The sequence below is a fragment of the Anolis sagrei genome, chromosome 2 (assembly GCF_037176765.1).
Source record: "Anolis sagrei isolate rAnoSag1 chromosome 2, rAnoSag1.mat, whole genome shotgun sequence".
NCBI classification, from domain to species: Eukaryota; Metazoa; Chordata; class Lepidosauria; order Squamata; family Dactyloidae; genus Anolis; species Anolis sagrei.
In genome coordinates, this window is record NC_090022.1 from 100,863,284 (window position 1) to 100,878,630 (window position 15,347).

Consider the following 15,347-nt stretch of genomic DNA (forward strand, 5'->3'; position numbering starts at 1 on the left):
GGGACAGTCCATAAACCACTGGCTGCGAGTCCTTGGAGTTTCCAGGAAAGAAAGAAATCAGATAGCTCAGGGAACACTGATATAAAGAAAAATACAAGAAATTACATGACAGCCAGCGTGGTTTAGCAGTTTGAGTGTTAGTCTGGGACACTAGTAGGCTGGGGCTTCAATCATGGAAGAAATGGACACTTAATGGGTGACCTTGGAAAAGTCATTCTCTCTCAACCTCAGAGGAAGACAAAGGCAAAACTTCTCTGAACAAATTCTGCAGAGACCTAAATGACCTGAAAAAAATGACTTGAAGACACACAGTGACAAATACATAGACTACTCAGTATGTTATTTAAGAACCACATGCTATTTTTCCCAAAGGAAGCTAAACCAGCTGAATTGCAAGAACTGTACAATATTTTAAGATGTTGTTGTTCATTCGTTCAGTCGTCTCCGACTCTTCGTGACCTCATGGGCCAGCCCACGCCAGAGCTCCCTGTCGGCCGTTACCACCCCCAGCTCCCTCAAGGTCAGTCCAGTCACTTCAAGGATGCCATCCATCCATCTTGCCCTTGGTCGGCCCCTCTTCCTTTTGCCTTCCACTTTCCCTAGCATAATTGTCTTCTCTAGGCTTTCCTGTCTCCTCATGATGTGGCCAAAGTACTTCAACTTTGTCTCTAGTATCTTTCCCTCCAGTGAGCAGTCAGGCTTTATTTCCTGGAGGATGGACTGGTTGGATCTTCTCGCAGTCCAAGGCACTCTCAGCACTTTCCTCCAACACCACAGCTCAAAAGCATCGATCTTCCTTCGCTCAGCCTTCCCTAAGGTCCAGCTCTCACATCCGTAGGTGACTACAGGGAATACCAGATGTAGAAGTTTTATTCTACAATCATATTTGCGCAATCCTAATTAAAGGAGAAAGGAATTTATTTGTACTATTTAATATACACTATTTTAATAATAAAATCTCTATGTGGTTTACCTTAATTCAATCTATGAACAATTTATAAATACAAAAAGGTTAACTATCTCAATAACTAACACAAAAATGAAGCACTCTTAAGCCCTTTCCACACTGCCCCATATCCCAGGATCTGATCCCAGATTATTTGCTTTAAACTGGATTATATGAGTCTCCATTGCCAGATAATCTGGGATACAAAGACAATCTTTGATCAGACCCTGGGAAATAGGACAGTGTGGAAGGGACCCTAATCTTTTGGGCAATTAGGGCAAGTCTGTCAACAGATTTTCAACAGGTATTTAAATCTTAACAGCTTTTCCTCTCTAGTCATATGGAGGTGAACATTTGGCACCTATTTGATATCAGCCAACAGCATTCCATAAATTGCAGAATAATTGAAAAGGCCTCGACTGAGGACCTCAGGGGTTAAATGTGAGACCTGAGTAAGAATTTTCCCGCTCAAAGTATTAATTATTCATGTTTTCAAAGTGACATGTAAACTGTCATTCATATAGTTTCACTTACTTACAATGTTTGACTGTACCTGTCTTTGATCATGCATATTCTGTATTAGCGTTTCGCAGCAACGTCAAATGGGTTTCTTCTATTGCCTTATTCGAGCATCTTCCTAACTCACAATTAATTTAAAACCAGCTTGGGAAAAGCAGGACTATTCCTCTAAAAGAAAAACTACAGTAGACATACCAGTATTTGACTTTCTAAGGGAGGTTTGCAGCTTCAGTTTGCAATCAGTGCCAAAACTCTGTCCTTTCATTTAGGCATCAAAAGTGTAAGAGCAAATAAATAATATACGCATGATAGATTTTTCCCCCCTTTAAAGCCAGACAGTCACTTGGTTACATCATCAGCAAGAAAATATGTCCAGTTAATAGGAGTGACATTCAAGCAGACCAACCCATTTTTGGACCGAATGCTGAAAACATTATTGCAGCTGAAGCAGCGCATAAATATAACAAACAAGAATCACTCCCAGTTGGATATTGTAGTATTGGGAGGAAATGGAAGAGTAAGGTGATTCTGACAGTTATAAAACCAGCTTAGGGTTTGCATAAGAGAAGCAAGCATAACAGGGACATGGAAAAAGAAAGGCTTAGTAAATGACACTGTCCTGGATTGTTTCATCACTGTTATCCATTTTAATCCATCATGGTTGCTCTGGGATCTGCAGAATCCAGTGATCAATAAGATTTAGCAGGGTTAAATCAGCACTGGGGAAAACAACACTTCTCCATGGGATGGAAAAAGAAAGCCCGTTCTGTCTTGTTGATATTCTTTTGTCAAGTCACCTTGGATCTTATGGTCCCACCAATAGTACTCCACACGTATGGGATGCACCAAATAGGGGATGAGAGGCAATTTTTGTGATTTCCTTCCCACTGCCATCTCCTGTGCTTCTGGGGAAAATCTGTTCTTGAGGGGTGAGGGATTTGGGGCTGGAGGCTAAAAAACAAAACCTGCCATCTGAACTGAATAAAACATGTCTTTTCCTTTTTGTAAAAGAAACTTCAGACATAGACTAGTACCTGTACACAGTATTGCCTTTTCTGGCATAATTACAATACCGGAACAAATCAAATACTTTCCACTTTGGTTGGAGACTGTTTTGCACAGAAAAGTAGAACTTATCTGGTTGAGGCCCAACATAGCATGTTTGCAAAAAGTTGAAAATAGGAATGTAAACAATTCTATTAAAATTTAACTCCTGATTTTAAAATATAAGATTTTTAAAAAGTATTCTTTTTTAAAAAAATCTGTAATTTTAAACAATTCATTTTCACCCTTTTAACTGGAATGTGATCCACTGAACTCAACTCAGAGTGTGACTTGCCCAAGGTCACCCAGTGGGTTTCCATGGCTGAGTGGAGATTTCATAGTGTCCACAGTGGTAGCCCAATGCTCAAACCACTATTCTACACTACTGCTACACTTAAACTATGTTCTGCTATGAAGGTTTGGCACAAGAAAGATTTCTTGGATTAGGTTTGTGCCAAATTGAATCTTTCTAGTTGAAGAAAAAGTACCCTAACAGTTCTGATATTTTTGTGACCCTTTCTCAATTATCTTATATTTTCTTGCCTTGTGTGCACCTTCCACACTACATTGCAGTAGTGAGGTCACTGTAACTGCTATGCTTACCTCCTATGGAATCTTTCGGTTTTCAGTTCTATGGGTGAGAATTTCACATTCTTCTCCCTGAACAGTAAATCCCAGGTACCAGTATGATGCAGGCATTTTGGTTAAAGTGGGATTGCAGAGCTAAAATTCAGTGGTAGGTAAAAACCCACTCTCTTCATGAATCTGATAAAACAGAACCAAACCTAAACAAATTCTGTCATAATATTCCAGTTAATCTTATGTATTGGCTTTGATCATAAAATACCCTTCTTGTTTAAAGGACTCATAATTTGAGAAGATATTTCAGACACTGACAAAATAAAACTAGACATGGCAAGTCAGAAGTTAATCACATTGATTTTACTGGTCCTTACTCCCAGGTGTGAAATACCTGAGGTAGTATATAGCAAGTAAGAGGAACATCAGGTCCCAGGGCCAAATATGGCTTTCCTGGGATCCAGTTCCAGGTCCCTGGATTGCCCAGGTGACCACACACTCAACACAGAAGTATCTTTAGGTGTTTCTCAGCATTTGTATAGGGTTTGTCCCATTCTCAAAGTTTGTTATTCTTCCGTGTTATGTCTTCTACAGGTTAGATATCTCTAGTAAGTACTTTAACCTAAAATCTGCTTGTATTTTTTGAGCTTTGCCTTTGCCCTGTCAATCACCAGAATACAGCTCCTGAGGAATTATCTGAAACTGAAGTCAGCCCTTGAGCTGAAAAAGACTTCCTGTTTTGTCATATAGGATAAGCTACAATGAGGGTACACTGAGCTACACAATATAATTCCGAGACATACTGTCTGAAAGACAGCAGCTACAGAAGTTTGCCTGGCATATATTTGTACTGTATGCATTTGTGTGCACATATGTGTGTCTTCCAAGTTTTCTACAGACTTATGGTGACCCGATGAATCTCATGGGGTTTCTTAGCAAAGAATAGTCAAAGGTGGTTTTGTCAGTTTCTTCCTCTGAAATGTAGTATCATGGTTTCATATAATCATGAGGATTACTCTTAAATACATATACTCTGCATTACATTAGGTCAACTGCAACATCAAACTTTCAGACATATTTGTGGCTAATCATTCAAGTTGGTGTCACCAACATATTGCACAACCAAAAGGAAAGAGACAGTCAAGTCGTTTCTTCACTTCTCACCAATCAATGATAAAAACATCATTCCATAATAGAGTTTATTTATTTTAATACAAAGAGGGTATTAATACGGTTAAACTTGTGTGCCAGCTGTTCATGCCTTAGTTACATCCAGAATTGACTACTGTAATGCACTCTACGTGGTACTGCCTTTGAAGACGACTCTAAAATTGCAGTTAGTGCAAATGTCGGCAGCCAGATTACTAACCAGGGCAAGCTTTAGGGAGCATACCATGCGCCTCCTGAAGCAGGTCCACTGGCTTCCAACAAGTTTCCAGGCACAATTCAAAGTGCAGGTGATTACCTATAAAGCAATATAAGCATCGGGTCCAATCTATCTTTGAGATCGCACCTCCTTCTATGAACTGGCACAAGCATTGAGATCAGCTGGAGAGATATTTTTCTCGGTCCCACCACCATCTCAAATATGGTTGGTGGGGATGAGAGAGAGGGCCTTCACGACAGTGGCTCCCCGGCTGTGGAATTCCCTACTTAAAGAAATTAGGCTTACTCCCACCTTTCAAACCTTTTGGACGAGTTTAAAAACATGGCTCTTCCAACAGGCCTTTGAGCTTGTGTAATTCTGGCCAGCCCGATGACCCGATTGTGCCACTCCGCACTTGTTATTGCTGATGGTTAGCTGATTTGCATGTTTTACTGCATTTTAGGAATTTTTAAAATAATTCTTATATTTTTACTGGAATTGTACACACATTATTGATTTTATACTTATGTTACGTATTTGTGTACTTGTATACTGTGTATTCTGGTTCAGATGCAGCACCATAGTGCCTCTGTGAGCAGCCCCAAGTCCCCCTGGGGAGCTGGTGGCGGGATACAAATAAAGGCCATTTATTTATGTATTTTATACAGTTCTAGCAACTTAACAATCCCAGAATATGAGAATCAGTTCTAGAATTCGACACAGAATAACAAGCCTACTTAATGTATATGTACACATGAACATGCACATATTTTATGTTCTACAATTCTGCAATACCTATTGTTTTTGCTTGTTTTCTTGTAAAGTGACATATATACTTAATGGCACTATATAAATAACATGATAAAAATAATGATTACTATAATAATAATGTTCCCAGAGAAACAATATTTTTAGAAAGCTTTTGCCACAGTCTTTCTTTCCAGAGTCCAGCCTATAGAAGGGAGAGCGGACTGAAAGCGTAACCATTCTTTGAAGACAAGTACACAAAGTGGAAAATAAGATGGTGCTGTTTGTCATGAATCACAGTAATAGAGGAAAATGCTAACGTGTAAATGCTCACAGATTCCACTCCAAGAGTCAGGTGGTTTCTTACCCACAACACGCTTTCTGGCAAACAAATACAACATATTGTTTAGGAAATTTCCCTCAAATACTTCAGTGATCAGATTAAAATATTCAACACATCATAATACCAACTATTGTCTTCATAACACATTTATGGGTTTTACTGACAAGCCTTACCAAGTCAACAGCTGACTCACCAGCATTAAAGGATCAATTCTTAACCAAAGTAACTGTTTAGAAGCAAAGCAAAATCATCAACAGAGTAACCAAGAAAATATTCTAACGCACCACTGTTCATTGAAAAAAATTATTCACTGACATGCAATCTCACATTCTTTTGTATAAAACTGGTAATCTCGAAATACCCATGCTTGCCTTCATCCATCTCTCCACAACATCTCACTAGATCCAAAAAAGTATGATGTATCTATCAACCTAATTTATGTCTCACCTTTCTCGCAATATGAAATCCAAAGAAGCATGCAACAATTTAAAAGAATTTGACTAAAATCTCAGACTAAAATGTCTGTGTCTGTCTATGTCTTTGTGTGACATATAATGTTATTTTATGTGATGTGTTTTGATTTTGATGTTTTAAACTGTGTTTTATCGATGGCATTGAATTGTTGCCAACACTGTGAACTGCATTGTCGAAGGCTTTCATGGATGGAATCACTGGGTTGTTGTAGGTTTTTCGGGCTGTATGGCCATGTTCTAGAAGCATTCTCTCCTGATGTTTTGCCTGCATCTATGGCAGGCATCCTCGGAAGTTGTGAGGTCTCACAATCTCTGAGGATGCCTGCCATACATGCAGGTGAAACATCAGGAGAGAATGCTTTTAGAACATGGCCATACAGCCCGAAAAACCTACAACAACCCACTGTGAACTGCCCTGAATCCCCTTCAGGGTTGAGAAGGGCAGTATACAAATACTGCAAATAAATAATAATAAATAAATATCATGCAAAAATTAAAAGATTATAGTAAATAAACAATTATATTAAAAGCACAATGCTAGTTCATTTATTTATTTTAATTTTTATGCATTGATATCTCCCCTTTCTCCCAAAAACCACAGAAAAGTTAAAACAGTTTCAAATGTTTAATTAAATATATATATAAAAGCATAGCAAGCCACTTTAAAAGGAACACATTGCCAGACAAGCTAAGAGCCAAATACCTATCTAAATAAAAAGGTGCGTGCCTGCTGGTGGAATGGAGTTCCACAGCCTAGGACAGCCACTAAGAAGGGTCTCTCCTGTGATGTGTCTGTGATGTGATGTGAAAGCAAGCCCCTTCTCTCAGGAGCCCAGTCAGAAGCCCAGCTGCTGCACTTTGAAGTGAAGTTTCCAGACAGCTTTCAGAAGCGGACCCACACTGCATACAGTATTGTAACCTAAATGGGATGCCAACAAAACACGTGTCCCTGTAGCCCACTGGTTTTCAACCTTCCTAATGCTATGACCCCTTAATACAGTTCCTCATGTTGTGGTGACCCACAACTATAAAATTATTTTTGTTGCTACTTCATAACTGTCATTTTGCTACTGCTATGAATCATAATATTAAAAAACCCGATTTGCCCAAATTTGAATATGGGTAGAGGTTTTTTTTGGGGGGGGGGGGAGATTGTTTTTGTCATCAGGGAGATGTAGTTGTTAGGATTCATAGTTAACCTACAATCAAAGAGCATTCTGGACTCCACCAACAATGGAATTGAACCAAACTTGGCACACAGAACTCCCACGACGAACAGAAAATACTGGAAGGGCTTGGCGGGCATTGACCTTGAGTTTTGGAGTTGTAGTTCACCTACATACAGAAAGCACTGTGGACTCAAACAATGATGTCTCTGGGCCAAACTTGGCACGAAGCCTCAATATGCCCGAATGTGAATACTGATGGAATTTGGGGGAAATAGATTTGACTTTTTTGAGTTATAGCTGCTGGGATTTATAGTTCACCCACAAGCCCAAATGAGATGACTGGTGGACTTTAGGGAAAATAGACTTTGACTTTTGGGAGTTGTAGTTGCTGGGATTTATAGTTCACTGGTAATCAAAGCGCATTCTGAACCCCACCAACAATAGAACTGGGCCAAACCTCCCACACAGAACCCCCATGACCAACAGAAAATATTGTGTTTTCTGATGGTCTTTGGAGACCCCTCTGACAATCCCCCATGACCCCCCCCCCCTCCCCCAGAGCTGAAACCCTGGAATCCTGGTTCCAACCTGAGTTCAAGGGTCTGCCCAAGCTGCATCTGTGCCTTTATCCAACCTACTGGCACTTGCATTTTTATAAAATGTTTACACAGTCTTCATTATTCAGTGACACATAACCAGCCATCAATTCTTCAGCAATTGGGGGAAAACTATTTCCTATAGCTATACTACGTAACAGTGGTACTGAGTTTCAGACAACCTGGATCCAAGCCAGAGTAATGTTGGAGTACCTAAAAATCCTTTTAAGTACTGTGGTGTCATTCTGTGGTCAGCTTCATAGAGATTTCCAGAGAGTTGTTCTCTTGAGTAAAAATAATAAATAAAAATATTTGTTTCCCCCACTTTTTCAGGGCTCCTTATCTCCTTAGCTTCTAACTCCAGTAAATATGGGGGACTGGCTGTATTTGTTTATTTGCTTGCTACCTGACTGGTGTAGCTGAGAGATTCACCTTCAGAGTTGGATTGAGTTGGAAGAGATCACATGGGCCATCTAGTCCAACCCCCTGCCATGCAGAAAAAACACAATCAAAGCAACTCCAACAGATGGCCATTGACCAGTTTGTCATGGTCTGCCCCATTCATTATATCAGTGTTTCTCAAACTGTGCTCCTCCAGATGTTTTAGACTTCAGCTCCTAGAAATCCCAGCCAGCTTACCAGCTGATAGGAATTGTGGAAGTCCAAAACATCTGGAGGAGCAGTTTGAGAAACACTGCATTGAATGGAAGAAGTGGCACCAGCACAACAGATCCCCTGCACGGCAGATGTCTCTTCTCACAAGCAGAGACTTGTGGCTCAACTACAACCTATCTCAATTCTAGCCCTAAGCAAAAGGGAGGAGAAGGGAAGGATTACTCTCTAAAGTTGTAATTCTATGCACATATTCATAGAAAGAAGCCAACTGACCTCAGCCTGACTTTATTTGAAAGAAACAACATAGGATTGTGAGGTAAGCAAGATGCAACAACCTCTTGCTCAATGCAGATTATAGGAATACTTTATTATTGGCAGAAAGGACAAACCTAACACAGAGAAGGAAATATCCGATTATTGTTGTTATTTTGCCTACCAGCAGAGATGGATAAAGGTTAAAGACCTTTTCACACTACACAATTATAGTGCAGTGATTCAACTTTAACGACAGTGTTTCCATTTTATGGATTCCTGAGCTGACAGTTTATGGCAAAGCACAATATTTAGATTTCTGAGTTAGACTTCTATAAGATGTAGCCATGGCAGCGAAAGGGGAATCATCATACCATAATGGTTTAGTGTGAAAGGGCTATAAGAGAGGTCAGCTCTGCATTGTCCTCTCTGAAAAGCAGCCACTGAAGTCCAATGAGTAGGTATGAGTGCCGACATCTGTCTGTTTTCAGGGAATGGGTGATATGAAATATAGAAGCTTTGTAAATCACTGGAAGAAGGTGCATACACTGAACCCGAGACAGTTTCCAGGAGCTCTAAAGAGTACTGAATAAGACTCTTATCTGACATCCTGGAAAGCTGCTGCAAGGCACTGAATGTGTTGGACAAATAGCCGAGCTTGATAAAACTCCTCTTTCTAACTTCCCCAAACTTAAAGTTCTTTATCTCCATGCGTTAACTATTCAGTTCACGTCCATTTCAGAAGAGCTCTGTGTAAAAGTACTATTCTTCAGAAATTGGAAACTACTGGATATCGCCACAAGTTTCTGTCCTGAAATCTTAATGAAAGGGAATTGATAATTTATTTGAAATTAAGAAATTAAGATGAATGATCAGGAATGGCAACAAGAGCATTTCTACAACTTAAGCCGAATGACAGTTTCAAGAAATACAGCCTATTTAAAATTATATAAAAGGCATACCAAGTGATGCCTTATGTCCCTTAGCATTAATGTCTTTCAACAGAGCAAACACTTATTGTCTCACGAGAGGCTAACGCTTTGGTACACTGCCTCCTCCTTGAAGGAAACAGCTCCACCATTCAGAAGGAGCATTTGTTACAAACAGGCACATTGTACCTGGACTGCTTCCCAAATAGTTCTTAGTGCTTGATAATCCAATGATCCAGAGGTTAGATAATATGTACTCTCCAAATGGAGGAGAAAAACACATTCTCTGCTATTGCTTTCTTTGCCTTATGGGAAAAAGTGTTTCCCCACCTTCAATTTATTCAAGGAAGTATGATTTACCAAGAAGAACTTTCTGGTTTCCTTCTCCAACACACCCTCTTGTCCTGAAGTATCTGGCACGGAAGAATTAACATAACAACATTATATAATAATCATCATAGGTTTGAAATAGTCTGCAGAATTTCTGCACACCCTCTCTTTAAGCCTTCTTCTTGTATACTAACTTATGTCATAAAGGCTTGGGGAAAGGACCTTACGAAGTACCAGGTATGTCTGGGTTGTTATATAATGACAATAATAGTACGGTGTTTTCTTTCATTATGACATCTCCACCTGGGTTCCTCCCATCATCACCACCCCAGGAAAGATGTGAGCATCCCAGGCAAAGGAATGAAGAGGTGGGGCCATCACCCCTTTCAAGGTACAAGTTGGAGGAAGTACTCAGGAGACTGTATTACCTTTATGTAGGCAGACAACTGAGGCATCAAAGGGTGGTTGACCAAATCAAGGAGTCTCAAGATTAATCAGACCAGCTACTTGTAAAGCAAATTCTTACTTTTTAAAATAAAAAGCCCTGAAAAAGTAAATACACATGGGCTTCTTCGGGATCAAGAACATCACATTTGGGTAGAAAAATTGAAACCTACATCTCCTGCGCCATTTCATCTTTCATATCAACTTCCTACACACATGATCAAAGACTAAAACAATTATATTTAATGTGTTGTCAAAGGCTTTCATGGCCAGAATCATTAGGTTGCTGTGAGTTTTCCAGGCTGTCTGCCCATGTTCCAGAAGCATTCTCTCCTGACATTTCATCCACATCTATGGCAGGCGTCCTCAGGGGTTGTGACGTCTCACAACCTCTGAGGATGCCTGCCATAGATGTGGGCAAAATGTCAGGAGAGAATGCTTCTGCTACATGGCCATACAGCCTGGAAAACTCACAGCAATCCAATTATATTTAGTTTAAATCTGATACAAAGACCTGTTGTCTTGGGAGTGACTATCAGTGAACTGGTTTGGGAGCTTGAATCATTGTCAGGGCAATAGCCGCAAGTGAAACTGTTACAGCAATGAACACGAGCTCAGAAACTTGCAACATAGTTTGCAAGAATACATTTCAACTGATTCATTCATCAGAAAATGGACCAATATTTGCAAGATTATAAGGATAAAGGAAAATGCCATTTTTCCCATAACAAGAAGTACCTTGCATAACAGAAGTGATGCATCAGTCGGAATGAGAAATGAAGCAAGAATAGCAGAGGTCAATGCTAAAGAAATATAATGTAAGGCAGTAAGCTTTTTTTCGTGTAAGGAGCGACTTGAGAAACTTCTGGTATGAGAGAATTGGCTGTCTGCAAGGACATTGCCCAGGGGACACCTGGATGTTTTGATGTTTTACCATCCTTGTGGGAGGTATCTCTTATGCCCCTACATGGGGAGCTGGAGCTGACAGAGGGAGCTTATCTGCACTCTCCCTGGATTCGAACCTCTGACCTGTCAGTCTTCAGTCCTGCCAGCACAAGGGTTTAACCCACTGGATCACTGAGGGCTCCTAAGTAGTAAGCTGTAGAAATAAAAATAAAGGGAGCCTCCATGGTTGGAAAACAGAATGGACTGACAAGTCAGGTGTGGAAGAATCATAGACTCCTTGAGTTGGAAGAGACCTCATGGGCCACCCAGTTCAACCCCCTGCCACGAAGCAGGAAAATCGCATTCAAAGCAAAGAAAGGCATAATGCCAACACATAGTTGTGTGAAAATAGGAATGGCAGAACTGGCAGTCTTCCCTTTTATCTTCACTCCTTTGGACTATTTTCCTAAAGGAAAGTTTCAGTGTGCCTTCTTCTGATCAGAATTTTGCAGAATTTTGTTGCCATTCTTTCATCTCAGCACATCCCGGAGAACTCAATTCTAGCAAGAGCTTTGCAATAGCTTCCCAAAGCTCTGGGTCATTCTGAAAGTCAGCTCCAAAACCCCTAGTCCTCATCCAGTTGGGTCTTTCTACTGCAAATATGCTGATCTTGGGGGCGAAGGGCCCCTCTTTGAAGCCCCATTAGACTGCCAGCTCTTTCGTCCTGTCTAAAGAGGATAGGTGCATCCAGACTGTAGCAGTCATGCAACTTGAAACTATTTTGACTGCCTTGGAATCATAGGAGTTATAGTTTGTTGAGGCCCCTTCACTCTTGGGCAGGCCTTTCAAAACTGCAACTCCCCGGGTTGTATAGCATTGAGCCATGAAAGTTAGAGTGGGATCAAACTGAACTCATGTTACAGTGTAGAGCAGGCATGGGCAGACTTCGGCCTTCCCTCCAGGTGTTTTGGACTTCAACTCCCACCATTCCTAACAGCCGGTAGGCTGTTAGGAATGGTGGGAGTTGAAGTCCAAAACACCTGGAGGGAAGGCCGAAGTCTGCCCATGCCTGGTGTAGAGGCACCCTATATTTCAAGGTGAAATATTAGAAAGGGTTTTGAAAAAGGAAATCTGAAAGGAGAGCTCCTTTTTCCCTCCCAACCGGGACCGCATGGTGTGTGTGTGTGTGTGCTTTCCTGCCTTCTGCCAGGCCATGCACCTTCTCCTTCCCAGCACAAGCCCTGTGCCCCACACGCCCCCCTCCTATGAGACATGGCTCCAGGGGATGCCCATCACTCTGCGATGCCCGCCTGCTCGGGGCTTGCAGGGGAGGGGGCTCATCCACCCCTCCATCCGCCTACCCATCCCTGTCTCTCTCTCACTCACCTCCTGAAATCAAAGGGCATGTTGGTGGCACGGGCAGGCTCCCCGCCCCTTCCTCCTTCCTCCTCCTCCTCCTCCTCCTCCTCGCTGGTGCCGGCTGGAGGCGAAGGAAGTGACGGCCCCCGCCTCGGCCAGGCCGGAGGAGGCGCAGCACCCAGCCATTGGCCGGCAGGGACCGGCCCAGGCCCCGCTTCCGCCGCCCAGTTAAAGGGGACGGGGAGCCTCCCCACAGCACAGCCCTGCTTTCTCACCTCGCGCTTTGGGCCTGGAAGGCCCAGCAGGTCTCGCTCCCTTCCACACAGCCCTATATCCAGAATATCCAGGCAGGAAATCCCACATTAACTGAGTGTGGACTCAGATCACCCAGTTCAAAGCAGATATGGTGGGATTTTCTGCCTTGATGTTCTGGCATATAGGGCTGCGTGGAAGGGCCTTTGGAGGCTATGAAGGCCAGAGCCCCCCAGGACGTGCAGTCAGCCCCCCACATCAGCTGCAGTGGTGGGGCACTGGAGACCCCTTGAAAGGGAGAAACCCCCAAATCCCACAATATCTGCTTTGAACTCGTCTATTTGAGTCCACATTGCCATACATTCCATTTCAAAGCAGAAAATGTGGGATTCTATTCAGCTGTGTGGAAGGGGCCTCAGATAACCCAGGGCTCTTCCACACACTCCTATATCCCAGAATATCAAAACAGGAAATCCCATTATCCGAGTGTGGACTCAGGGCCCTTCCACACAGCCGCATAACCCAGAATATCAAGGCAGAAAATCCCGCAATACCTCCTTTGAACTTGATTATCTGAGTCCACATTGCCATATTTTCCAGTTCAAAGCAGATATTGTGGGATTCCATTTACCTGTGTGGAAGGGGCCTCAGATAACCCAGGCCCCTTCCACACAGCCCTATATCCCAGAATATCAAAGCAGGAAATCCCACATTATCTGAGTGTGGGCTCAGATAACCCAGTTCAAAGTAGATATTGTGGGATTTTCTGCCATGATATTCTGGGATATAAGGCTGCGTAGAAGGGCCCTGGAAAGTTCTAAATGGCAAGTAGGTGGACTAGATGATTGATGTAGTCTCTTCCAACTCTGGTTCAATGAAATCTCCCAGGACAACTCTACCGTCTGAAATCATATTGGAGGACCTAGGGTGCATCTGAATATAGGTTTAATTGCCATGGCTCAATGCTATGGAATCTTGAAAGTTGTAGTATAGGATGCCACAGCACTCTTCAACTAGAGAAGGCGACAGATGTTGCAAAATTACACTCATAATTCCATAGCATTGAGCCATGCTAATAATAATAATAATAATAATAACAATAATAATTAAAAAAAGCAATGACAAATCTCGATAAAGTAGTGAAGAGTAGAGACATCACACTGGCAACGAAGATCCACATAGTTAAAGCATTCGTATTCCCTGTAATAACCTATGGATGTGAGAGCTGGACCATAGGGAAGGCTGAGCGAAGGATAGATGCTTTTGAACTGTAGTGCTGGAGGGAAATTATGAGAGTGCCTTGTGATGCCGAACATGACCCCACTCAATAAAAGATAGTTTGTATTCAGGGAATTCATAGTTTTGCCAAGGACGCCAGGCTGATACTAGGCAAAAACATATCCCACCAAAACACCCACCTATAGTCTTTTTATATCTCAAGCCCTGTTCTGTTTCTCTTTCTTTTCTGTCTTTTCCATTCAATAACTACTAGCCCATAACCCCCATGTAGCAGCCTAAGACCTTTCCCCATGGTCCCATGGCTCCACATGGCAACGATGTTCGTGTTCTTCTTGTGTGCGTCATCTTGGCATGGAGCCTGCTGACCCCAGGAAGCCCCCTCCTGTGTTACCCCTTTGACCCAGGCCAGAATCAGGCCATTCTGGTTGTTTTTATGAACTGGACACCTTTTTCCTGAATGAACGTACTGTTTTATGGACTTCAGCTGCTCAGTGCTTATATGGACTCTATATCAACTTTTATCAACTCTGGGTAAGCAGACAGATCTTTCCCCAATTCTGCATATTCCCTCTTCCCATATGAACCATGTATATGCCCCTCATTCCCATTTATGATATGTATGTATGTTTATATAAAAATATTGAGCAGAGTGACCTCCTCATGAACTATGCCCAGCAACTTAAGGCCCAGGTATTGCAAGACTTCCTGGGTCAATAATCCCTAAACAAAAGACTTGGCAAAGAACCCATCAGCATGGACGATAAGCAAATAGCCCCTTTTCCTGGACTTCGGAGGGCCTTTGGCCAGACAACTTAGGCCCGCAAACTTATTTGGCCTACCCTCTGGAAATCAAATTTTCTAAATCTTCTCTTCTTTCTTTATGCTTTCACTGCCCCCTTACAGTTATTCATCGCCCTCAAATGCACCCGTGGCTATTACCGCTCCCCCCCGTCCCCCGGATCGCTGCAGTGCCCACCAAGGGGCAGTAATGCCCACTTTGGGAATCACTGACCTAGGGCATGGGGCTCATGGACTTTTCAACTACTTAACACAAAGGATACTTATGTTCCTAATTAGTTCTGAAGGACCATTTCCATTTCTTAAAACTTCTTTACAGAGCGAACACTTCATTTTTAGCTTGGTGCAACAGCATAGTTTTCAGCCTGGGCTTTAATACACAGCACAGAAACCAGCACTGGTAGCCACTTACATTTATAACACAGCAAACATAAAATCAGTCAAACCAAAATCAGTAATACA

The 15,347-nt window shown here is 42.0% G+C and overlaps 1 protein-coding gene across 1 annotated transcript in view; it reads right to left on the bottom strand.

Moving 5' to 3' along the window:
- The window catches only part of ERGIC1 (endoplasmic reticulum-golgi intermediate compartment 1), a 94,648-nt gene extending 81,851 nt beyond the window's left edge, over window positions 1–12,797 (bottom strand). Inside the window, 2 exon segments of the mRNA XM_060765108.2 lie at window positions 12,624–12,679; window positions 12,681–12,797. Of these exon segments, the coding sequence (XP_060621091.2) occupies window positions 12,624–12,679; window positions 12,681–12,782 (158 nt within the window). The 5' untranslated portion in view covers window positions 12,783–12,797.
- Window positions 12,798–15,347: the final 2,550 nt, after the last annotated feature.